Here is a 26,107-nt window from a genome sequence, read left to right on the forward strand (position 1 = left end):
AGCTGCCCTTGCAACTGAGGTGACCAAAAGAAAAGCTTGTGCGTTCTGAGCTCCCACTGGGGTTGCAGTGGGAGGTGCTGGGCTTGTATTTTCTGTTAATTCTGATGGTAATGGCATTCTGTGAGCTCTAAAAAGCCAGAGAATCAAGAATATCTGAATGGTACTCACCACCTCCCAACCCTTTTTACAGATGAGGAAACTGAGGGCTATAGAAAAATAATAGGTATGCATTTTGAGCACTTTAGAGTATTAACATATTACACACTCTGTTTCATGTAATCCTTACATGATATTATTGTTATCCACCCCTTGTAATCCTTACATGATATTATTGTTATCCACCCCTTCGCCATTCTACCCATTCACCCATCCATCCCAGAAGCAGTTATTAAGTACCAGCTGTATACCAGATATTATGGAAAGTTTTGGTGAATCAGCAAAACACAATATGGGCAGGGTTTCTGACCACACGACTAATTGCATGAATAATTACATGAATTGCAAGTGTGATCAACAATAGAAGAAGATGGATATAGTAACACACTAATGACAGCTCAGGGAGTTAGGAAAAGAGGGCAGGGAGGAGGAAAAGACGGAAGGAAGAAGGAAGGAAGGACGGACGGACAGACAGATGGACGCATTCAGCTGAGAGCTGAAGTACAAAAAGCAAAGGCAGGTAGGAGGCAATGGAGGGGGAACAGCTGCATGAAGGCGCTATGTCAGGATGGAACAGAGCACAGAAGAGGAAGTATAGAGAAACCAGGTGGCTGGCATGTGGTGGAGTGTATTAGAATGGGCCTCTGAGTTTGCAAAGCCAAACCATGTGGGCTTGGAGGCCAAGATAAGAACCTTGGACTCCATCCTATGCTCAAAAGGCATAGATATTATTTTTCTCTAGCCCTCAATTTTCTTATATGTAAAATGGGTTGGAAGGTAGTGAGTACCATTTGAATATTCCTGACTCTGGCTTTTCGGAGCCCACAAAATACACGAATAATGGAAAATATAAGACGGATGCCATTGACGGTTTCAATCTGGAGGAAAGGGTACAGGAGAATGGAAAAGACTTGCTCTGCTGGGGGAAAACTGAGGCTGGAGAGAAGATTCACCCTCCTAGCTGACTTTCAATGGGTCCCTACTATGGGCTAAGCACTGTGTTTATCCCTTTCCATCATTATCCCATTTAACACTCACCTCAACCCTATGAGGGATGAACCATCTCCCTCATTTTACAGATGGGGAAACTGAGGCAAGGCCCAAGGAAGCTTTCCCGTGACCCAGGCAAGTGTCCTGTGCAGCAGATCACCTGGCTGAGAAGTGGCAGGGGTAGGATTCATACCCTGGTTCCTTTCAGACAGGCTCCATCTGCCCCTGGCATTGACCTCTGTCCATGCCTTGCCCTTTTCAGACAACCGTTGCATGGACAGAAGGTTCCTGCCAGGCAAGTCCAAGCAGCTCATTGCTTTGGCCAGCTTCCCAGGTGCCGGCAACACGTGGGCTCGCCACCTCATTGAGCTGGCCACAGGCTTCTACACTGGCAGCTACTACTTCGATGGCTCCCTCTACAACAAAGGTGAGGAGACAGCAGGGAGGGCAGGGCAGGAGGTTCCCTGGGCTTGGGAAGGTCCCCACATGGAGGGTATGGGAATACTCTTCCTTGAGTACCTACTGTGTGCCACTCTCCCAAGCACACTTATTGAGACTCACTGCATGCTTGGTACTCCCCCCGTTCCTTTATGCCCCACAAACATTTCTTGAGTCATGTCCTAGATACTCCACCAGCATCTGTTCAATAATTGACATTTATCAAGTACCTATCACGTGCCTGGTACCTTTCCTCCATTTAAGTCACCACAGACATTCCTTAAACACCTACTATGTGCTGGTACGTCATCACAATGTTTACTGACCAGTAACTCTTTGATGTAATAGAGGTACAAGAACCATGTTCACTTTGGGGACATTTATTGAGCACCTACTGTACACCAGAGGTCCCCTCCACATTTAAGTCAACAATATTCACAATGTAGGGTAATCTATTTTCATTCCATTCACAGATGTTTATTGAGCCCTGGAATGTTCTGGATGCAATTCCTAAGTTAGGTGTCCTAGGTTTCTGGCCAGGCACAGTGGCTGACACCTGTAATCCCAGCACTTTGGGAGGCCGAGGTGAGCGGATCAGCTGAGGTCAGGAGTTTAAGATCAGTTCAAATCACTTGAACCGGGAAGCAGTGGTTGCAGTGAGTTGAGATCGCACTATTGCACTCCAGCCTGGGTGACAGAGTGAGACTTCCTTTCTAAGGAAGGAAGGAAGGAAGGAAGGAAGGAAGGAGGGAGGGAGGGAGGGAGGGAGGGAGGGAAGGAAGGAAGGAAGGAAGGAAGGAAGGAAGGAAGGAAGGAAGGAAGGAAGGAAGGAAAAGAAATTCCCAGGTTTCTTACTGAGGAACAAGAAATCATGGATGAAATGCCCCTTTAGGCATGAAGCCCTCTCCTGAGCATGGTGGGAGACAAGGAGGCTTTGCATCTACATGTGGAATAGCCCTTGGCCATGGTCTTTGTGTCTGCAAACCAGCTGAAGACCACTTCCTGGCTGTGTGCCCTTAGGCAAGTTACTATACCTCTCTGATTCTGTGTCCTTATGCACAAATTAGAGATAAGAGTATGTACCTCATGAGGTTGTTTCAAAGCAGGGATGTCCAATCTTTTGTCTTCCCTGGGCCACACTGTAAGAAGAAAAATTGTTTTGGACCATACATAAAATACACTAATACTAATAATAGCTGATGAGCTAAAAAAATAAATAAATAAAAGTAAAATAACCAAAAAAAACTCATAATGTTTTAAGAAAATTTACGAATTTGTGTTGGGCCACATTCAACATCATCAATAAATGTTGGCTCTGGGTACTCTGGTCTGGGTGCCAGGCACTAGCCAGGCACAGCTTGGTGCTGATAGACAGTCATAGCCAGGCGCATGTCTTTCTCAGGGTGAGACATAGGAGGGAGGCAGAGGCTAGGGGAGAAATGGCAAGAAGGGTGAAGAGGGACAGGCTGATGGTAGGGGTTGGCAGGGGTCAGGCAGGGAATCTGCTTGAGAATCCCAACTTTGTATATATTTGTTAATTTTCAGTTTTGGTCTGAGAAGTCGTGTATTAAGTACCTATTACATATGAGGCTCCAGGCTGAGGTTATTACTGCTTATATCAGGATTTGAACCCAGGGCTATGATCTTAACCCCTGTGAGGTGCTGCCTTTGTGGGAGCTGCTGGGAAGAGCGCTGGGATATTCCAGAATCTCTCCGGCTTGTCCTGGAGCCGAAACTGGGGAATGCAAGTTCAGAACAGACGCCATGGCTGGGCCACATTCTACCTCTCCTGGCTGTGGCAGCAACCCTACTCATGCAATCCCAGAATATCACAAACAGCAGGTCCTTCAGAATCATTTAGTTCAGGGATCAAAATTGGTTTCATCTAGTGTTGATTCCAATGAATCCTTGCTTAAGGACGATGTGTTAAGAAAGATTCTGAGGTTCTATTCTCTCTCTGAAACAAAATGGCTTAATCTAGTAGTAATGCCTGCTGTAAGCAGAGAACGGGGAACAGTGGTCTAAACACCAAGAATTCACCATCTGATCTAACTCAGCCCCCTAACCAGAGAAGAAGAAGAAATGGAATCTCAAGATGGAGTCAGAAGCTCTAATTTTCAGTCTGAGAGTTCACTCTGATACTTAACAGCTATGAGAATTTGTGCAAAATTCTTCACCTCTCTTAGCTTTAATTTCCTAATCTGTTACATGGGGATATCAGTACTGAACTCAGAGATTTTCCAAAAAATATAACAAGATCATGTTTGTGAGATAATATGAGTGAGCCTGTGGTATAAAACAGACACTGTTTAAATGCTGTGTAACCAGGACGGTCAGTTACTTAGTCAAAGGCAAAGGGAGTTGCTCTCCGACTACACATTAGCACTGCCCAGGGAGGTTTTAAAGTCTTGACACCCAGGCTGCATCTCAGCCCATCACCATCAGACGCTCAGGTGTGGGCCCAGGTGTTGGAGTTTTTTATAAGCTCACAGGGGGTTCCAATGCAAAACCAGAGCCCTAGACAAAGAACCCAGCATTCTTACTTCCAGACCTAAACGTTCCAAAAATTCATCTTTGCCCTGTGTTTGTTAATACTCCAGTGTTGGGAGAAATTAATTAGTCACTAATGGAGTGAGACACCTACTAGAATCTTTTTTAAAAATCTTGATTTTTTAAAAAAAAGATGGAAAGAAAACATAACCCCCCTGTGGCAATTCCCTGCCTCAAGCTGTGTCTAGTTCCTAGATATTTCCTTCATTCATACTGAGACAGGCAGGGGTTTGTGGGCTGGTCACGGGAAGCTGAGTCTTTGAATGTGGCTGCCTTTTCATTAGGAGCTTTAAAATCCTTCCTGCAGCCTGAGCCATTGCAGTTAACAGTGAATTCTCTCTGGGAGCCAGGAGCTGGCAGTGGGGTGCAGACAAAGTGAAGGGCCTCTAGCCCCCCAACGGTATCAGCCAATCTAGCTAAGCCTGCCCAGTCTCTCCCCACACCACCTTGCAGCTGAAAGATGCTGAACTGCATAAAATCCTTTCCTGCATTTGCCACCACTGGGCCAAAGTTCTGCAGCCCCACTCAGACTCCAGGTATAATGAGCTCTTTGTAGTTCAGGAATGTGCCGGAGATTTGTACGTGCAAATCTGGGATGTCAATCCCCACCGCCCCTACTCTTATTTCTTGTTTATTGGCCTGGAAACCATCTCTTGAGGCTGCAGGTCAAATTCCCCATTGCAGTGTCTCTGGCAAACTTAAGTCTTCCCTTACCCTCCTTGTACCCCAGACATTCCTTCATCATAGCCCTTATTATTATGAACATATTCACATCGCTGTCAATAATTCTAATCATCATGGGCCTTTATTTAATATTTACAATGGGCCCAGCGCTGTGACAGGCACTTTATATTTTTCTAACTCAGTCTCGAGGTATGTGTGCAGAAGATGGATAGGATTTACTCAGAGGGAGGGAAAGGAGGCTGTCCCAGGCAGAGGCCATGCCATGCACAGAGACAAGGAGGAGAATGGCACAGTATGATGGGTGAATACAAATAGTTTGATGGTGTTGGAGGGGGAAAAGGGAGGGAGTGGGGCTGGGGTGTAAAGTACAAGGGGAATCCAGAACAAGATTTGGCAAAGCACCTAGAATGCCCTTCTGAGAGCTGTGGTCACTGTTCTGAGGGCTATGAGGATAGGAATAGGGGGTGGGCTATTGCGGACTTGAAGGGAAGTGGCAGAGATGTGCAGTCTCTGCCACTTTCCTTCTCTGTACCTTAGCTCCCCTGACTGAAAAACGCACAAGCAACTATAGTAACAGATTTGGAAGCGAGATGGGGAAAACATGTCTTGTTCTCTCTGTGGCATGGAACAAGGTTGTTTCTCCAAATCCTGGGACAGTTGGGCAGCCCCTTAGAGTCTGAGGGTCACATGGGTGGCCAAGATAAGCTGATATTTTGGTGACTCTTAAAAGATACAATTTAAATATACCATGCTTATGTCATGGAGATGCTGGGTCCTATGTGTCAAGGACAGTGGAGAGAGGGACACCCTGGTGGCGGAGTCCAGCAATTCCGCTCTGGCAGGAAGCTTGCATCCATGATTTCCTTCAGTTACCTAGACAGGCCCTCTTTAGAGGACAACTGAGCAACTGTCCGTTGTCCCTCAGGCAAGCCCATTCTGTTTGCCAATGTCTCAAAAGTTCCTTCCGGACACTGTACTTTCCCGCTCTGGGAGACGTTCTGCTAAATGGAATTTTCTCTACATTTGTAGTACTCCCTATAGACAAACTCTTCAGGCAACCAGAATCTAGAATATGAAACAGATCTTGCCCAGTCTTTACAGCTTTTCTAGGTATTTTTGGGGTTTTGTTTAGTTTTGTTTTTAATCTTGATAAATACTATGCTAAGTTGACCCCATGATGAACAAATAGAAATGTAACTTGGGTCTCACAATGCATGGAGCTGATTTAAAATAGTTTGACCGTCCTTCCTTGTTTCTGTCAATTTATTTTTCCTAGTTGAGACCCTGTGGGAGTTCTGGTATACCCCCCTGCCTGTTTTCCATTGCTGCCCTCATAGTGAAACAGATTTTGGTAAAGATAAAATGAAATCATGGAAAGAAAGCCCTTTGTCCATGTCATGCAGAGATCTACAAGACTACATGACGTGAAATTTTATCCAGTGTTGCCTTGCATAAATATATATGTCCCAAGCTCTCACTCTCCCAAGCCCCCGCTCTCTCAAGCCGCCACATCCTAGTCCTCATTCTCCTCTAGAGGAGACTTTTCCGTGACACTGTGCTTCCCATTGGCCTCAAAGGCTGTGGATTAATATATTCTCATGGGGATGGGCCAGTGCTAATTTGCAAGGCTAGGCTAATCCCAGGCAATTTGACTTGGCTAGTCCCAGAATGGAACCTGATTAAGAAAATCACATTCCATTCTTGGCTCTTCTGCTCAGTGGCCCTGTGAGGGAGGCTGCACCTCTCTGGACCCCCGTCTCCAGGAACAGAAGCAGATATCAAGCCATCCATCTTTAAAGCCAGAGCACAACAGGGAAGGAAGAAACTATACTCCAAGGTTTGATGATATGAAGCGGCTTCTCAGTCCATGATTTCACCCTGAGTCTTATTCTGCATTAGCTGCCATTTATTGAAGTGTTACTGTGGGCCTCACTTATTTCTCAGAATGCCCCATGAGAGAGAAAGTGCATGGACCCATTTTACAGATGAGGAATACTGAGGCTCAGAGAGGTGACACGATATCCACAATGACTCATTGAATTGTAAACACAGCCAGTATCTTGAAGGCCTGGTACAATAACATTTCTACCTGGCCTTAATATAGTATCCAAATGCCTTAGCTTGCATGAGCTAAGGGGCGCCTAAGGGGTGAAGGACACGTGTGCCAGGAGCCTGGATGACCCAGGTTTGTATCTTAGCTCTGCCTCTCCTCTAGCTCTGTAACTTGGGAGAGTTATGGGACATCTCTGCCTCAGTTTCCTCATCTGTAAAATTCACCACAGAATTTTTGAGAGGATTGAATTGCTTAATATATGTAAAGGCCTTAGACTAGTCTCCAGCTGCACAGAACTTCTCTCAGCTCCTCGGCTTCTGAAAGGAAAACTTGATCATGTTCCTCTTCTTTTTGTTTAAATCCTCTTAAGAGTTCCCTAGTCTTTCTGGTCTAATGCTGGCCTCTTCATCACAGACCCCACAACCCTCTCCAGCCCCATGCTCCCCTCTTGCTACCTGCATTCTCTTTGCAGTCACTTGTATGTGACACATTTCTTCCTACCCATCACAGGCCCTTTGCGTCTGCTGTTCCCAGCCCTTGGCCCTCCGTTCCCAGCCCTTGGCCCTCCGTTCGCAGCCCTTGGCCCTCCGTTCCCAGCCCTCGGCCCTCCTTTCCCAGCCCTCGGCCCTCCGTTCCCAGCCCTCGGCCCTCCGTTCCCAGCCCTCGGCCCTCCGTTCCCAGCCCTCGGCCCTCCGTTCGCAGCCCTCGGCGCTCCGTTCGCAGCCCTCGGCGCTCCGTTCGCAGCCCTTGGCCCTCCGTTCCCAGCCCTAGGCCCTCCTTTCCCAGCTCTCTTGAGCTAGTAAGTTTCTCCTCATTTTTCAGTTCTATGCTTAAGCACCTCTTCCGCCAGGAAACCTTTCTGGATGCCACTTGACTAGATCAGTGATTTTGATTGAGCTGACTGGGCTGCCCGTCTCCAGGCTGGAGGTTGGGACCACGTCTTTCTACGTGTCTGGCTTCATCTGGGTGGATTCCCCACCACCACCAGGGCATGTCCTTTCACGGTGATAGCAGAGCTCTGTCAGGGAGAGTATGCAGAAACATACGATGTGTCTTGAGACTGTGCTGAAGACCTATTTCCACCCCTATTCCATGGGCCAAAGGAAGTCATGCCCATCATTGGTGAGGTAGGGACGCTGACCCCCACAAAGAGGAATCACCAGTACATGGCTGTCTGGCCCCTCTCATAGCATCCAGGCTTTTTTGCTTCTTTTCTTTTTTTGTTAAGAGACGGGGTCTCACTCCATCATCCAGGCTGGAGTGCAGTGGGATGATTATAGCTCACTGCAGCCTCAGCCTTCTAGTTCAAGCAAACCTCCCACCTCAGCCCCCCCGAGTGGCTGGGACTACAAGTGAATGCCACCATACCAGGCTAAATGTTTTTACATTTTTGTTGTAGAGAATGGGGTCTCACTATGTTGCCCAGGCTGGTTTCGAACTCCTGGGAGCAAGCTATCCTCCCACCTTGGCCTCCCAAAGTGCTGGGATTACAGGTGAGAGCCACCATGCCTAGCCAGCACCCAAGCATCAATACACCCCTTTTAGCATTCACCAGAGCAGAGATTTTGCACTTACTTGTGTTCACTATTTGAATTACCTAACTCTCAAAAACAGGAAGACCTGGGAATGATTTTGAAGACCCGTGAATGTTTGGTAAGTCATTTTAATCCCGGGGTCCTAGCATAGTGCCTGGCACATAGTAGGTGCTCAATAAACACGGGAGTGACGCTGAACAAATGCATGAGGATTCCTGAGGTGGCCTGGAAGTGAGTGGGGTGAGCTTCCTGCTTCCTGGACTCACAAGTCCTGTTCCTCACCTCTGGCTGTGGGAAGGGTTTAAAGGTGAGCGGGACCACTGGCGCAGCGGACGGACCATCTGCATCAAGACGCACGAAAGCGGCCAGAAAGAGATAGAGGCCTTCGACGCCGCCATCCTGCTCATCCGCAACCCGTACAAAGCCCTCATGGCTGAGTTCAACCGCAAGTACGGTGGCCACATAGGCTTTGCCGCGCATGCCCACTGGAAGGGCAAAGGTACCGCTCCGGAGGGGAGGGGCGGAGAGAGGAGGGGAGAAGCGGGGAGAAGAGGGGTGGCGAGGGGAGGGGAGGGGATAGGCGAGTGGGGAGGGGAGGGGAGGGGCGAGGCCAGGCGGGGAGGGGACCCAGGCTGCAGGAGGTGGTGGGAGGGTCACGTGCTCCAGACGACCAGCGTGGTCAACAGGAGGCGACGCCTCATGCGACGAACCCTGGAGGGCATCCTGGACGGCACGTGTCATGCTCCAGTCCCTGCTTCCAATAGAGCAGGTGCCTCCCAAAACCCCCTCACCCGCCCACCCGCAAGCATCACCTTCTGTGAGCCAGGCTGCTGCATCTCACAGGGGATTAAAACCATGGGCTCAGGAGAAAGGCACTTTGGGTTCAGATCTCAGCTCTACCACCTCCCGGAAGGTCTCATTAACCTCCCTGAACTTAGATGGCCCCATCTATAAAGTGAAGATTATAAAACTGTGAGGCTTTAAGAATTTTACAAACACTCAGTACGTGTGACTCTCATGATGTTGGAGATGCTCCCGAAATTGATGTGGGATTGATGGAAGCGGGTTAAAGAGCTTCAAGAGACCGAATCCAGCCCCAGGTCAGTGGCTGTGTTGCCATGAGGTCCTAAGAGCACAGGTACAGGGCATCATTTCAATGAACACTCCCAAGGACTCTGGGGAGAGGTTAATCACACAGCTGGGAAATGCCGGTGCTGACCCCCAAGCATGGAACTTACCAAGATTACCTGGGTTTGAGATTCAGCTCTGGCACTTACTAGGTGACAGAGGGCTGTGTGCTTCAACATTTCAATGCAGAGTGACCGCCCAGGGCAGTGGCCAGAGCTTTGAAGTCAGACCCAATTTCAGCCTTCTCAGCCTCAAAGTACCAGATCCATTATAGGATGAGTATTAACCTTCTCAGCCTCAAAGTACCAGATCCATTATAGGATGAGTATTAACCTTCTCAGCCTCAAAGTACCAGATCCATTATAGGATGATCTCCACCACCATAATGAAAGTCACATCTACTGAGGGTTTAGGAAAAGGCGAACTTCTCAAATCCCCACGATAATTGTCCCCATTTTATAGACGGGATAATCTAGGTTCAGGGAGTTTAAGGAGCTTTTCTAGGGTAAGAGAGATATAGGGGTTGTATAATTTGTGTAAAGTTACAGCTATACAAGATGAGTAGGTTGCACAGATCTGCTGTACAACATGGTGCCTTTCGTTAACAAGAAGGTATTCTTTACTTAATATTTTGTTAAGAGGGTAGATCTCAGGTTAGGTATTTTTTACTGTATACAGAAACAAACAAAACAGACAAAAGCAAACTTCCAGAAATTATGGAAATGTTTATTACCTGGATTACGGCGATGGTAACATGAGTGTATCCACAAAGCCAAACTCACTAAATTGTAGAAGCAGTTTTTTGTATATCAATTATACCTTAATAAAGTTGGAGTTAGGAGAAGTTTTCCCATGAAGTGGTACAGCTGGGATTTGAACTCAGGATTTGAACTCCAGAGCCCATACTCTTCAGCACTGCACTGTGATAATGGATTAGATGAACCATTGGTGGCTATGAATCACCCAGTCCAGAGCCCCCAGCACACAGCAAGTGCTCTGTAAATGTGAATTATCCCCAGTTCGTCTAGCCTGCAGGAACCAGGCTGCTCCAATACTCCAGCCCCTCCCCAGAGGGGACCAGAGCAATTCACCGGTAACACCCTCAACACTGACTTCGATGATTAAAACCTTTGGGCCTGCCCCTTGGGTCCCAGTTCACTCAAGCTGCTTGTCTGTTCCTCCCCCTCCCTTGCTCCTCTTCTCAGTGAGGGGGTGGAAGCTTGGACAGGTGGTGACATCTGTCCATTTATGCCCAGGGGTAGAGAGACCTCTGAATTATTTATTTGTAGAACAATCAATCAAAAGCAAACACTGGTCGCTAGGCTGAGATATCCGTATGTGCACATGGTAGTACCCTGTCCTAAAAGCACAGACTCTTCTTGTCAAAGCTGGAAAAGACCTGGGACATCAGCGACCCCAGTGGGCCTCTGTGCTGGCTGCTCCTTGGAGTCCCTGGAGGAGAGTGGGCAAACCCCAGTGCCCAGGCTGCACCCTGGACTATTACTGGGTGGCACCTGGACATCAATATATCTTTTTCAACTTTTATCTTAAGTTCTGAGTTACATTTTCAGGATGTGCAGTTTCGTTACACAGGTAAACGTGCGCCATGGTGGTTTGCTGCACAGATCTACCCATTCCCTAGGTATTAGGCCCAGCATGCATTAGCTATTCTTCCTGATGCCCTCCCTCCCCCACACTGACAGGCCCCAGTGGGTGGTGTTCCCCACCCCCATGTATGAATATTATTTTAAAGCTCCCCAGCTGCTTCTAATGTGCATGGAGGGCTGGGAGCCACTGATTCCTATTGACTAGTGGGAAAACAGAGGCCCAGAGAGAGGCAGAGACCACCAAGGTTGGTCTAGCCCTAGGATCCAGTTCTCCCACTCCAAGCACCCTGCTATCCCAAGTGAACAGAAAAGGGGCTTACTTGGGAAGCTCTTGTGGGCCCTTCATGATTGTTATCTCATCTAAACTCTCTAAGGCCCACAGGAGGTAAGAAAGGCAATGATCATCAGTACATCCCATTTTACAGGTGAGAGAACCATCCCAGGAAGAGAGAAGTCTCTTGGCTAAGGCCCTAGGTAATGACTGAGCTGTGATTCAAACCGAGGCATTAACCATCAGCCTCTGCTGCCCTGAGATGTTGCTGACCCTGTGGTACATTCAGATATTTTCCTCTTCCAGGGGAAGAGGAACCTGAACCCTGTGTTAGGTTCAGACAAGTCTCCCAATTCCCAAGAGCCACCCATCTCTCCTTTTTTTCTTATCCAAGATAGCTGGGAGCTCTAAACCAACACTAAGGAAGGAGTCATAATAGGTTGAACAGAGAGACCTCAGGGAGTATGGGATGGAGGAACCACCACACTCCTCTCGTATTGGAGACCTGGGGTCCATACGAGCCTGAGATGGGGGAAGGGATCTTCTCCAAGTGCCCCCTCCAAGGCCTGACCCAGGTATGCAAGGGCTCTGGCAGAGAGCCTTCCCCAGAGAACAGAGCCCCCTGTCTCCATTCAGCCCATTCTGCTCCTTTGCATTCACCATCTGGCCCCTGGAGACACTTGAGTTTGAGACTCTTGCTTTAAGGTCCAGAATCAATGGCATCAGCATCCCTTGGGAACTTGGTAGAAATGCACATTTTTAGGCCCCATCCCCAAACCTACTAAATCAGAAATTCTAGGAGCAGGGCTCCAGCAATCTGTTTTAACAAGCCCTCCAGGTGATTCCGACAAGCACCCTGGTTTAAGAACCCTTGCGGCTGGGCGCGATGGCTCACCCTTGTAATCCCAGCACTTTGGGGGTTGAAGTGAGTGGATCATGAGATCAGGAGTTCAAGACCAGCCTGGCCAACATGGTGGAACCCCATCTCTACTAAAAATACAAAAATTTGCCTGGGCATGCTGACAAGCACCTGTTATCCCAGGCTGAGACAGGGAATTGCTTGAATGGGAGGTGGAGAATGCAGTGAGCAGAGATTGTGACACTGCACTCCCGCCTGGGTGACAAAGTGCGACTCTGTCTCAAGAAAAAAAAAAAGAACCCTTGCTCTCTTGGAAGGAGGGTTCTTTTCTGCTATAAGACCTAGGTGTGGCCTGTGAATCAGCGACATGGACAGCACCTGGGAGATTTTTAGGCAAGCAAATCTCAGGCTCTCTCCCAGCCTTCCTGGGTCAGAATCTGCATTTTAACAAGATTTCCGCAGACTCTTCGTGGGCACCTTAAAGTTTGAGAACTGCTGCTTTTGGATGTCCTTAGTGACATAGAATGTGAAGGTCACCCTCTAAGAGCCAAGGTCACCTAGCTATTGAGTGTGTCCACCCCACCATGCCCTGTCCCCCTCCCAATTACATCTCAGTCCAGGCTCCTACAACCACCACCCCAACCTGCTTTTGGTTCCATAGTGTTAATTTTTACAATCTCCCTAGAGTGAGTTCAGAGCAAAATTGTATGTGATATGATTATACAAGGTGAATTGTCCCGGATCTGTCTAATGAAACAGACATTGTGTTTAACGATTCTGTGGGGGATTAAGTGCAGTTAAGCTGTTAATCAGGCCCTAGTTCCTTCCATCAACAAGAAGACGGAGGGGAGGCTGGCCAGCCTGTGCCCCACCAGGCACACCCGTACGACAGTTCTGGTGGAAACAGCACTCATTTCCAATGTTCCATGGCTCTATTGACCAGTGTGCAGACAGAAATCAGCTATCGGGAATCCTGAGTTAATCGAGGGCTTCGGTTTTCCATTTTTCTTCTTCTTCTTTCCAAGGAAGTCATTTGGGAGTTTCAAGGGAGGAAGCATTGCCATAGGAGGAGGCAAGGCGGACAAACGTCTGCTGCTGAAACAGCTTGGATATCTATTGTGACTTTGGAGGGATGCTTGGTCTAAAATGAGGGGGCATGTAGGGAGTCAGGGAATACAGGAGGATGAATATCATCACAAAGAATCATAACAGTAACCAATTTTTATCGAGCACCTTGCTTGTCCCAGGTGCCGTACCAGGATCTTTGCAAAACTTATTTCGCTGCATATATACATATCTTCGCAGCACCTGTAGGAGATAGGTCTCATCCAGATCACTACTTTGCAGATGGGTGCACCGAAGCTGAAGATCAAGTAGCGTCTCCAAAGTCATATAGCTCATGTGGGGAGGAGCTGGTTCTGAACCCTGGCAGCCTGACTGCAGAATCACCTATAAACAGACCCCAGGTCTCAGACGACAACCTGAAGGTGAATTGAGCAGCAGGCAGCCTAGAAGTCATGCTTCCCAGGTCCTGGAGTGAGAAGAGGGCAGGAGCTGGTCAGACCTAGGTGCTCTATTTTTTCTTTTTAAAAATGTATTTATTTTTATATAGTTAGGGCATAAAGTGTAGGTTTCTTAATATAAATAAAATATAAAATAAATATTTTATATACATATGCATGTGTGTGTATACATACCACATTTTCTTTTTTTTTAATTTTACTTTAGGTGTATACTATATCTGGCATTTCTCCCCATGTTATCCCTCCCCACCCCCCACTGTCCCTCCCCTACCATCCCCCCAACTGAATAGGAGCACTCCTACACAGTTGGTGGGAGTGTAAATTAGTTCAACCATTGTGGAAGACAGTGTGGTGATTTCTCAAGGATCTAGAAATAGAAATTCCATTTGACCCAGTAATCCCATTATTGGGTATATACCCAAAGAACTATAAATCGTTCTACTATAAAGACACATGCACACATATGCTCATTGCAGCCCTGTGTACAATAGCAAAGAAGTGGAACCAACCCAAATGACCACATTTTCTTTATCCAGTCCTCCATTGATGGACACGGAGATTGATTCCATACCTTTGCTATTGTGAATAGTGCTGCACTAAATATGTATGTAGGTGTCTTTTTTATGTAATGATTTCTTTCTCTTTGGGTAGATATACAGTATTGGGATTGCTGAATTGAGTGATGCTTCTACAGTCTGGGATAGGTGCGGGTTCAAATTGTCTTTAACGCCCACTGTGTGGACTTGGGCAAGTTACTTCCTGCTTCTTAGACTCCTTTTCCCTGTGTCTAAAATGGAGCCAGTGTTAATAATTCCTACTCGCTAGGCTACTTGAGAGCATGGAATGAGACCATGCATGCAAAGTGCCCTGCATAGCTCCCAATACCCAACAAATGCTCAGGCAACATGCATTCCCTTCCTGTCCTTCAGACAGAGGTGCCTGGTATCCCACAGAGGTTTGCAGTCCACAAGGACACTCTGTCATCTCCATCCCACCGGCATCCAAGACTAGGACACCTGGAGCTACCTGAGAGACTCCTTCCTTTTTCTTGAGCCATCCTGCAGCCCTCTTTCAGCAGCCTCTTGAGATGGCGAGAGATGGCCAAGCCTAGAAGTTTGGATCTGTGTTGTTGCTGGGTGCTGGGTGACGAGCATCATCCCTATCACCTGGGCGTCTCCCCTGAGAGTAGCAGCTATTCGGAATCACCCGCGATGCTGTGAGGTGATGCAGGAGTGGGGAAATTCTGAAAAAGGAAAATGAGCATGCAACATACTAGAGTTTTCCTAATCACTCAGATACATCTGGTCTTAACCCATTATAACAGTGCAGGCCCAATTAGTCAGATACATTGTAAATAATCTATTTTAAGGATAAAAAATATCCTCATCACCAGCATAAATATCTCCCAAGCAGCCAGAATGTTCCAGAGGACTTGCCGGCGGGGAGAAGTCTTGCCACAGATTCTGATGAGTTCTGCAAAGAAAGGGAGGCCTTAGCCACACTGCAATTTGGCAGTTGCGAATTTCAATTTAGTTCAACAACCATTCACTGAGCACCTGCTGAGTACAGGCATTGGGAGGAAGTCAGGATGAGGCTGCTGGTGCCTGGGAAAGATCCATCCTGGAACCAGGCAGGCCTGATCTGGACAGTGCTTCCTGGCTGTGTGACCGTGACCGTCACTTCACCTCTCTGAGCCTCCATTTCCTCCCTGGTGATGAGTGGACAATAGTTCTTTTCCTTTCAGGGTAGTCAGCAGGATTAAATAAGATAATGGGTATCCAGCACCCAGTGAGGGATTAGGACTTAATTTTTAAGAACCAGCTGGGATCCCCAATGCAGCCTGGGGGACTCACCACCCTTGTTCAATAAACAGAGTCCTCCTGTTGCCTGCTCTGGCGGGCACCAGGTAGTGTTTGCCCTTGTAAGAAGCAGCAGGTCTCTGTTCATGGTTTTGGAGCTCCTGCCCTCTGATTCTTTAGCTGGGGCTCAGAATTGAGGCTGCAATTCCTTTTTTCTGTTCCCAACACTCTCCAGGTCCCCCTTCTGCACTTTCCCCGGCTCCTTCTACTGTGGGAGTTTCAGCAGCTCAGGGAGCTGACTACCTCCCCTCATGGAATTTCCAGGTTCTCTCTAACCTATCTTTCAAGTCAGACAGTCCCAAATGTACCCTCCCAGTTTGCATGACAATCCATCCTGTCATTTCACCATGACACTTCCATGAAAAATTTTAAAAGGTGGGACAAAAATGTGTGAAGATGAAAAATAGTCCAACTTAAACCCTGCCCCCAGATAGCTTACAGTCTGCTGGGGAGACAGACCACAGAAGTCGGGGCTTTCAGCACAGTATAATGATTGCTTTGGGGGGCTGCAGGGGATGGAGAGGGGAACCGTGAAACCCAGAGGAGGCACATGCCTGAGCCCAGGGAGTCAGAGCAGACGATCTGAAAACAGAATAATATCAGTAATAATGATAGCCAACATTTGCTGAGCACCTGCTGAACTCGATACACCATGCTAGAAACTGTATACGTTTTTTTCTACTTTGTACAACAATTCTATTATTGTTTCGTGAGGAGATACTACTATTACACAGAAAAGCCTGGTAGTTAAAAGCCCCGTCTTTGAAGCCAGACTGCTTGGGTTCAAATCCTGGCTCTGCCAGTTATTAGCTCTATAACCTTGAGCAAATTACTTAACCTCTCTGTGCCTCTGTTTTCTCTTCTGTTAAATGGAGATAATGATGATACCTCGTAAGGTTGTTTGAAGAGTAAGTGGAATTAAGAGCTATATTAATATATTTATTAATAAGTTAGTATGTAATCTAGAATATACAACTAATACATTATATCTGAACATAAATAATATATAATATAATAATACGTTGTATATTATGTTGTAGTAGCACATACTTATATATAGGATTGTGCCTGGCATATAGCCGTCACCAAACAAGTATCATTGTTATCCCCAGAGAGCAGGTGGTGGCCAAGAATATTCCAGGGAGAAACAGCATTGAGGTGAGAAGTATAGGGGTGTGTTTAAAGCTCCAAATGGAGTGAATTGAGCAAAGTTGTTATTCTTTTTGTTTTTTAGAGGCAGGGTCTTGCTCTGTCCCCCGGGCTGGAGTGCAGTGGCATCATCATATCTAACTGCAGCCTCAGCCTCCTGGGCTCAAGCAATCCTCCCACCTCAGCCTCCTGAGTAGCAAGGACTACAGGCATGCACCACCATGCTCAGCTATTTTATTTTTTATAGAAATCGGGTCTTGCTGTGTTGCCCAGGCTGGTCTTGTACTCCTGGCCTCAAGCCATCCTCCAGCCTTGGCCTCCCAAAGTGCTGGGATTATAGGTGTGAGCCACCTCACCTGGTCTGTGTTATTATACTTAATTGTTAATTGTGTCATTGTGTTGTACTGTGAATAACGGTAACAATGGCCAGCACCATCTGACTGGGTCTTTCAAGCTCTCCTCCCTCTGACTGTGTCCTCCCTCCTCCCTCTGCAGAGTGGCCGGAGTTTGTGAGGAACTATGCCCCATGGTGGGCCACTCACACACTGGACTGGCTCAAATTTGGCAAGAAGGTGCTGGTGGTGCACTTTGAGGACCTGAAGCAGGACCTCTTCGTCCAGTTGGGCCGGATGGTCAGTCTGCTGGGTGTGGCTGTCAGGGAGGACCGGCTGCTCTGTGTGGAGAGCCAGAAGGATGGAAACTTCAAGCGCTCGGGGCTCCGGAAGCTTGAGTATGACCCCTACACCGCGGACATGCAGAAGACCATCTCTGCCTACATCAAGATGGTGGACACAGCCCTCAAAGGGAGGAACCTCACAGGTGTCCCTGATGACTATTACCCAAGATGATGTGTCCGCATGGGGGGAGGGTAGACTAGGAGTCCTGACCATGCAGGCCCTGTGGACTCAAGACCCCTGGTGACCCCACTGATCTGTCCTCTCTTTGGTTTGGGGACAATCCCCTTGACTGTTCTTTGCCTTCAATGAGTTTCCTGCATGACAGAGGAGGCTCAAGGGAAGAGATTGTCCAGGCACTAAAACCCTACTCACATGTTCCCCTCTTGGCAATGTGGGGCATCTGGTTTGGGGGGTCCTAGTTACATGGGCTCTTTTCTGTCCCCTGTGCCCCTGCCCCTGCCACTCTGGGTTCTGCTTGTGGGAGGGAGGGCTCATCAGCTTCAAGGAGACTTGCTGGATGCCCCATGGCCTGGGGGACTTTTGTAAAAATGTGGTCCCAGATGCTTGTCCTTTCTGGGCTGAGCTTTCGTAGCCCCGTTCTCATCTCCACGCAAGAAGCACTGGCACTGACATTTAACTCAGGCCACCTTCCATTCTAAAGAAAGATTGCTGGGAAGTTTCTCCGTGGCCTTAGGCTTCTGACATCCTGGATAGAGTGGGGAGGCAATGGTGCTCATGGCAGGTTAATTGGAGACACCAAGTGGGGCTGTTGGTGTCATGGGCCAACCCCCAGGCCACACTGCTTCTCAGAAACAAGCTGCTTGCCTTTCCACCTCCAGGGCATAAACCCTGCCCCCTTCTGTCCATGCTGGGTCTAGGAAGTAACCTTGGGATCCTGATCCCAAATCCAAGGAACCTCAGGCACCACCAGTGAACCCACAAGGATGGTCACCTGCCAACTGCAGAATCTGAGTTGAGAGAGAGCCCCAGTGATACATCTCTCCATGATGGGCTTCAGTCAGTCTTACACTGCCCTTCTGACCCTTACAGATGGGTCCTTTGCTATCTAGGGGAGACAGCAAGAGTGCTCTTAATCAGATGAAACCATACCCAAAATGGAACCCCACTACCTTCCCAGACCACCTGTCTCCCCTTGATCATAGTCCAACAGGCCAGATTCCCTTGGGGGGGCCCTTTAAGGAATGGGGTGAATGAAATTGTGTTATTTCTATACAAACACTGCTCTCTTGATGCTGAGATGCCAAACCAAAGGATTTCTGAGGACCTGAATCACGGAGCATCAATCTTACAAAGTGTTGGTCCAGGGTCCCATCTCTTCTCCAACCCCTGGACACCAGTGGCTTCCCACCAGCTCCACACCTGCACCATCCATCATTGTGTAGATGAAAAAGCCATAGATCACAGCCTCTTTGCTATTCTGTTGGAGCAGCCTCCCTAAGTGGTCCCTCTGAAGCCTTGGGGTGCAGGTAAATGCTCATTCCCAAGTAGCAAAGAGACCACGGAGAAAGTGCGTGTAAAGAGATATATTTTTGTATGAGGAATATGATTAATACATTCCGTCCCTTGGAATCTGGCCATGCAAAGAAAAGGGCACAGGGATTAGACCTGTGCCACCCTTCCCCAATTCCCTCATCTGTAGGATTTGGGCTGCCCCAGGCCCACCCAGGGGGCTCTGAATGTATTTTGTACCGTGTTTCTTTACCCCAGGTGAATTTCTAGTCTTTTCCATGAAGCAGTGGAGGGTTTGGTCTCCCTTCCATTGGGAGTTCGGCTCTCTCTGGGAGATTCTTGGTCCAAGACCTAGGTCAGTTCTTTGCTGGTGGTCCCCTCTGACCACAAGCTTCCGTCTGACAATTCCTCAGGTCAACACCATCATTAAATGCGAGTTTTGTTGATGATTCTCCCATGTGGTAGAGTGTTGTGTAAGACAGGTTCACAAATGGGATGTTTTCCTGGTGTGTGTATAATGTGTGTGTCTGAGAGAGAGAGAGAGACAGAGAGAGAGAGAGAGAGAGAGAGAGAGAGAGAGAGAGAGAGAGAGAGATGAGAAACAGAGAGACAGAACATGTTCAGGGTGATGGGCGGGTTGGTGTATAACTGCTTTTGTGCCTATGTGACCCTGGCGTAGCTGCTTAGGAAGAATTACGTGCCTCTGTGTGTAAAATTGCCTTTGTGTCCACCTGCCTCTCTGTGTTTTGAGACTGTATCCTGCAAGTTGCCATGATGACCGTCCCATTTTTAATGTGTCTGTACAGGTTTTTGTGTATGGGATTGCACCCATGTAAAGGAGGATATGGTTAATGTGCATGAAACCCAGGTGTGAGAAGCTGCCTGTCTATTTATGGAGGGCATGTCTTCTGCATGTACCTTTTGTCCATGGCTGCTTTGAGAGGGAGGGGCTGTGGGGAGAAGTGGTAGGTAGGATGAGATCACTAGAGGGTCATGAAAATGTTCCTGCCTAAGTATGTGCACAGGTATGGAAGAGGTTATCTATGAGAGGCGTCCTTCTGTGTATGTGTGAGAGAGAGAGTGTGTGTATGTGAGGGGGAGAGAAAGAGAAAGAGAGAGAGAGAGAGAGACCCTGAGCATAACGCTTTGCACAGGTATATGCAGCAGGGAAGTCAGTGAGAGTCCAGGAGGACAGAGAAGTCCCCTCTGCTCCCTGGTGGATGCAGATGAGCTTTTCTAAACCTCCACATACTGCTGAAGGAAGATCCTGTGCTCTTCCTCCTTGTGCATCAGGAGGGCTTCTGGGAGGAGGTGCTGATGTCCTGGAGCTATTTCCCAGCCAGAGTGAGACCAAAGTGTTGTATGGAAAGTAAGCAGGGGAGGAGCAGGGCCAGGCAGAGGAAAGAGAAAGAGGCTTCTCCTCCCCTAGGCAGGGAGAGCTCAGAAGGACTGAGAGTGCTGGGGCAACTGGTGGAGATCGGAGAAGATCTCAGAAAGGGTGTGAGTTTGTTCCAGAATCCAGAAGAATAGGGTCTTTCTCTAGGGGTTCATCTTGGCTCACAAAATTCATTCTGTGATGACTGATTGAACTCTGATCTGGGCCCAGAATACACTCTGTCCCCAATATTAAACCAAGTCTGACCTGGTCACAGACTGAGCCCAATCCTAGAGCCTTGAACCTGAGTCAAAGTTAAGCCCTGATCCTGATCACAGACCAAGCCTTAATCCTGTGCACATACTGATCCATGAACCCTCATTCCTGCCCCACATTGACTGAGTCACATTGGACTGAGTCCCAAACTACTTATATTGAGCCTTGACCCTAGTCATTGACTGTACTCCAACCTCAGTCACAGACTGGGCCCTTACCTGCCCCAGAACTAATGCTGATGGTGTCTCCTGACTGAGCCCTAATCTCTGTCATGGACTGAGCTCTGATCCTGGTCACAGGCTGAGCCCTGAACCAAGGTGCCAATTTTCTTTCACTTTTCTAAATACTATCCATGCAACCAAATCTCCCAACTGGAGGTGCAGGAAGCCATGCAGCATCTAGCTCCAAGCTCTCATGGATCCTTCTCAGAACCCACAGATTATGTGCCTTATGTAAATCCTCACTTTCCACCTGCCCCCACCACAGATCACCGTCAGGTGGGAGGGGGTGGTGCGAAAGCTGTTTAGGCCAAAGGTGGGGCTGGACAGTTTACCAGCCTCTTCTTTGGCTGATTTCTGCCCTTCCTATCACACTTCATCAGCCATCGGGAATAAAATCTTCATATTTCAGACCCAGAAGGAACCAAGGTAGCATTCATTCATTCATTCATTCATTCATTCATTCATTCCATATTTACTGAGCACCTACCATGTGTCAGGCACTGCTCTCCATTCTAGGAACTAAGAGGGTAACGAGACGGACAAAAATCTGTGCTCCAGAAGCTTCCATTTTACTGGTACAGAGCAGATATCTCAAAGTGATCAGAAAACTTTCAGGGAAATCATGGAGAGACAAAGAAGGAAATGGACTGGAGTGGTTCCTGACCAACCCCATGAGGTGGGTAGAACAGACATCGTTAACTCCATTTTATAGGGGGACATCGGTGCTCAGAGGCAGGCAGCGGCTGGCCCAAGCCACACAGAAACTAATAGTGTTACCCACACAACCAGTGGGTTCAGTGGCGTGGCGGGTGACCACAACCAAGGAAGATTTAACAGGGGGACTTTACTTGTCACAAGTAAATAGGACACTAGGGATGCTTCCCAAGCAGTGCCTCCCTGAACAACGGTGGACACAGGGCTCTTGGGCTGGTGAGCCGAGCCATTGAATGCAGAGCTGGGGTCAAGGCAGCACAGGCGCAGTGGAGGATCACGCTTCCATATATGTCGCATGCGTAGAAAATGGCCAACAAGTTCCTCCCCGGGATTGGGCAGGGTGTGGGGAGAGTTCACCAAAGTTCATCTCCAACTCAGGCATCTGTGGATCCAACTGGGTTTTACTTTTCCAGGGCTGAGCTTCTTCCTGGAATTTTTTGAAACAGCAAGAACTCAAGGTGCAACAGTCACAAGTGGATACTTTTTCACAGTGCATCGCCCAAAACCCCAGGCTGCATCCCCCAAACCCAGAAAGCCTAGGTTGCTATAGCAGAGCTGGGGCCATGGCCTCCTCCAAGGGCCTAAAGGTCCTTTCCACATACAGAGAGTGACATGGCCCTTGCACCTAAACAGGAAGGAAAGTTTTGGATCCAAGAGTTCCCCAGTGCAGGGTCCATGCCTGGTCTGGAAGCCAGGGCATCTGGACTCTCGTCCTCCTGCCGCCTGGGGCTCCAGGACTCAGGAGAACAAGCAGGGGTCAGAATCTGCTGATTTGGGGAATTTCTTCTGGATTCTCCTATAACCCCGGAGGAGGCTGCAGATACATCCCAGTGGACAATGCAGGAATGGGTAGAGGGGGAGGCAAAAAGGTTGCTGGGAGCAGGTCCTGCAGGGACCCAGCCTCCTCCCAGAGGCCAGGCCCCCTTCCTTCCCCTTTCTCTCCTTCATTGTTTTCTCGCCCCATCCCTCCCCCTTTTCTCTCTGTTTTTCTTTACCCAGCCACCTGTTCTCAATTCCCCTCTTTGTGGTCTCTGATTTCCTCCAGCTGCTCATTAAATCTCTTTTCTTTCCTGTCTTTCTGCCCCTCCTTCTCTTCTCTCTTCTCCTCTTCCTTCCCCCCTCTTTCTTTCTCTCCCTCTCTTTCTCTCTTCCTTGATTTTTGTTTCTGCCTGTGCAAAATCTCTCCATTCTACCTCTTGATCTCTGAGCTATCTGCCTCTCTCTCTGCCTCCCTCCCCCAACTCCTCTTGTTCTCTATCATCTCCTCATCCTCTTCCTGAAGAGTGGGGGCGACTCAGCAGGATCCAGACCTAGTGAGACAAATGCTACCCAGGCTGGTAACCAAGGAAGTGGTTTCCTTAGCAACAGAATCTGCAGGCACGCGCTCCACTGCCCCAGCCCTTAGCTATTACAGTGAGGGTGGGCGGGGGGGGAGAGAGAGAGAGAGAGAGAGAGAGAGAGAGAGAGAGAGAGAGAGAGAGAGAGAGGATGGGAGGGGCAAGCCTTAAAGCAATAAAGACACTCCTACATGCTCCTAATGAGAGGGGACAGTGCTCAGAGACAAGCTCAGTGCCTGGTACTTTGGGGACACTCAACAATATGAGAAATGTGAGGCTTTGGGATCAGAGAGCAGCATATAGTACGCAGAGAGCTGGGGGAAGAATCTGCAGGACCTGGTGACACACTGAACGTGGAGGTGGGGAGATAACAAAGAAAACAAAGAGGACCCCAAGATTCTGGCCTGGGCAGCTCCAGGAAGGGAGCAGAGAAGCCAGGAAAGAAGGGAGAAAACATATTGAGTTGATATGGCTTCGTGTCCCCAAGAGTTCACCACCTAAGTCAGGGTTGGGGGAGGGAAGGTATAGAGATGACAGAAAGATCTCATTCAATTCTCTCTTATAAATAGGCAACGGGGAACATGGGAGAAGGAACACGTGCAGTTTTAAATTACTTAACTCCGAGAAGTTAAATAATTTGCTCAAGGGACACAAGAGTTGGTGGCAGCACTTGGATTTGAACCTGGGGATGATCCATGCCTGTCCAGAAGGTGGAGGGGACAGAAGAAGGTAGAATAAGCAGAGATAGAGAGAGAGGCAGAGAAAGGACGTGGGGAGAGAAACAGAGAAGGAGAGGTTTAAATCATTTATCTGGCACTTCTTCCCACCGGGAAACAAAAATATGTTCACTTTTAGAGAAATGAGAGGAGACAAAGGCGCCCCACTGTATGATAGCTTTGGCGGTTATAAATAACCGTCCCCAAAGAAAACACCTGTCAGGACACATTTGCTTCCAGAGAGACAAATTGTATCCCTGGTCCATGTTGATATTTAAATGACTCAGAGTGGATGTCGGGGGGCAGAGGGCAGAAAGTTGATCAAGGTAACACGGAAACCCAACTTGGCTTTTCCAAAAAGCAATAAAATGGGCAGACGTGGAGAGCTGTAAATCTGGTTGATAATAATAACTGTCCTCGCAAAAGCAACATGTTTATTTATCATGTTTGCAGGTTTACTATTGCCCCTCAAATTTACAGTCAACAATCTGCCAGTGAGCATGGGGAGGAACACGAGAATGAGAACAGACTGGCAGAGCACTGAGGAAGAAATGATAAAATATTTATCCCCTTGCCCCAGCCTCCCTGCCACGGCTGCCTTAAATCCAATTTCAAACAAAGGTGGTGATTTATCCAAGCAAGGCTGGGCAGCTCTGTTTCAGGCCTCGACAGCTAATTGAAATGAGCAGTCATTATGGAATGGAATGTGTGGCAGCAAAATGATTCTTGTGTATTCTGGAGTCATTTACTGAACAATTATGGAGAAAGGAGAAGTCAGCCGGGGTGAGAGAGAGGGTATAGCCCTTGAGGGTGACAAGACTTTTGTGTGTCCTTTCAAAGTGGGGACAACAGGGAGGAAGAGAAATTCTTTTCTGAAACATAAGTTAGGTACTTAATCTTTTACCATAATTACCTGGGCTTCTAGAACTTGGAATGCCTAGGTGTTATACCAGACCTCCTGAATTAAATGTTCTAAAATATGGGGACCAGAAGTCCTCCCGTATTTCCCAAAGCTTCCCAGGTATAGGGACCACTGCAATAAGAGATGGTGCACCAGGATGGTGGGTTACAATGATCCTGTAGACTTGCAGTGAGGCAAAGGTGTGTTTATAATTGACTTGTGGGTAACTGCTGGCCCAAATGTAGGCACTGCCATGACATCAGAGTACAAAGCATTATTGATATCACCGTGCATCCATGGCTTCTCATGCATTTTGATCTGTGTATTGCAAGAGCTAGCATAGTACCTGGCACATAGTAAGTGCTATGGAAATGTCTGTTGATTTTCTAAAATAAGTGAATCAAGGATTATTAAAAGATATTGAGATAAAAGCCACAAGCCACTTGCCAGAGGAGGCCTGAGTAAGTCGTTGGCTGCCTTGAATTTTACCTCTAGTCATACAGAATTGTTTTTTATTGTCCCAACCCCACCTTGGACCCCCAAAGCCAATGGTGTGGTGCAGTCCACCACCCTAGCTCTCAATAGCCAATGTAGCTCTTTACAAATTCACATTCAGTGGCGTCCCATGGCTATTTTAAAATTGGCCATGGTGGGAATATGCATCATGGAAATTGGCAAATGCTACAAATCAGGTTTTTCTTTTTATTTCTTCCTTCCTTTCTTCCTCCCTTTCTTTTGCTCTCTCTCTCTTTCATTTCTTTCTTTTTTTCTTTTTCTTTCTTTCTTTTTCTTTTTGTTTAAAAACAGTTGAGTTTTTACCAGCACACTGCTGCCCAAATTATACAGGCAGACACCATGCTATTTCTTTTCTTTTCCATATCTTCATTCATACTGTCTCCTCCACTTGAAAGCCTTTCTCTGGCTAATGTCTTGGCCTCCTTCTCTTCCTGCCAGCTTCCCCTGACTACAGAGACAAGATCTGATTCCTCCTCTAACCTCCCTAATCACAGCTCTGGACATGGCAATTGTGTTTAGTAATCTGGTATGTGTGTGTGCATGTGTGTATATGTGTGTGTGCCTGTGTGTGTGCGTGCGCACATGTGTGTGCTCGTGTGTGCACACGTGCGTATGCGTGTGTGTGCACACGTGTGTGTGTATGTGTCTTACCAAAATATGAGCTTCATTAGGATAAACAATATCTTCATTTCTGGATTCCCATTGTGCCTCCTGGCACAGACTAGATGATGTGCAAATGTTCAGCTGATGAAAGAATGAATAACGTCTGTTATATTTAACACCATCTACCAATCTGTTGGCCTCACAAACCTTTGAGTCAGTGGATAGAAAGGATCTGCCTGCCCAGACATTGGCCAAGGAGAAAGGGAAGTAAGAAACAACTTACAGTGATGATAGTAGTTAATATTTATAGAACAATAATTCTGTGCTGAGCACTATGCTGGGAGCTTCACATATGAAACATTACTGAAGCATCCCTGTGGGGGAGGGAATCTTATTGCCCCTATTTTTCAGTCGAGGAAACCAAGGCTTAAAGAGGTGAAGTTATTTTCCCAAGGTCACACAGCTTAGAAATAGTGGACTTTGAACACAGGGAGTCTAG

At 47.7% G+C, this 26,107-nt stretch overlaps 1 protein-coding gene and 1 long non-coding RNA gene across 10 annotated transcripts in view; one reads left to right on the forward strand and one right to left on the reverse strand.

The window, feature by feature from the left end:
* The window catches only part of LOC118144331 (uncharacterized), a 44,627-nt gene extending 35,768 nt beyond the window's left edge, over positions 1-8,859 (reverse strand). The window contains exons 1-2 of the long non-coding RNA XR_013522391.1: positions 8,689-8,859; positions 2,668-2,723 (exon numbers count right to left, since the gene is read on the reverse strand). This is a non-coding gene — a long non-coding RNA (uncharacterized LOC118144331). The remainder of the gene's footprint in view (positions 1-2,667; positions 2,724-8,688) is intronic.
* Positions 1-19,398, forward strand: part of WSCD2 (WSC domain containing 2) — a 121,737-nt gene extending 102,339 nt beyond the window's left edge. For 7 of the 9 annotated variants that reach the window (XM_035257474.3, XM_078338122.1, XM_035257471.3 and 4 more), the window contains 3 exons: positions 1,409-1,573; positions 8,705-8,905; positions 17,298-19,398. In XM_035257474.3, coding sequence (XP_035113365.2) covers positions 1,409-1,573; positions 8,705-8,905; positions 17,298-17,650 — 719 coding nt within the window. In that variant the 3' untranslated portion in view covers positions 17,651-19,398. Of the gene's footprint in view, positions 1-1,408; positions 1,574-8,704; positions 8,906-13,618; positions 13,840-17,297 lie in introns of all 9 variants that reach the window. The other 2 variants (XR_004729054.3, XM_002752974.7) reach the window with 2 other exon arrangements.
* The last annotated feature ends 6,709 nt before the right edge of the window (positions 19,399-26,107 follow it).

Source organism: Callithrix jacchus, chromosome 9 (genome assembly GCF_049354715.1).
Source record: "Callithrix jacchus isolate 240 chromosome 9, calJac240_pri, whole genome shotgun sequence".
NCBI lineage: Eukaryota > Metazoa > Chordata > Mammalia > Primates > Cebidae > Callithrix > Callithrix jacchus.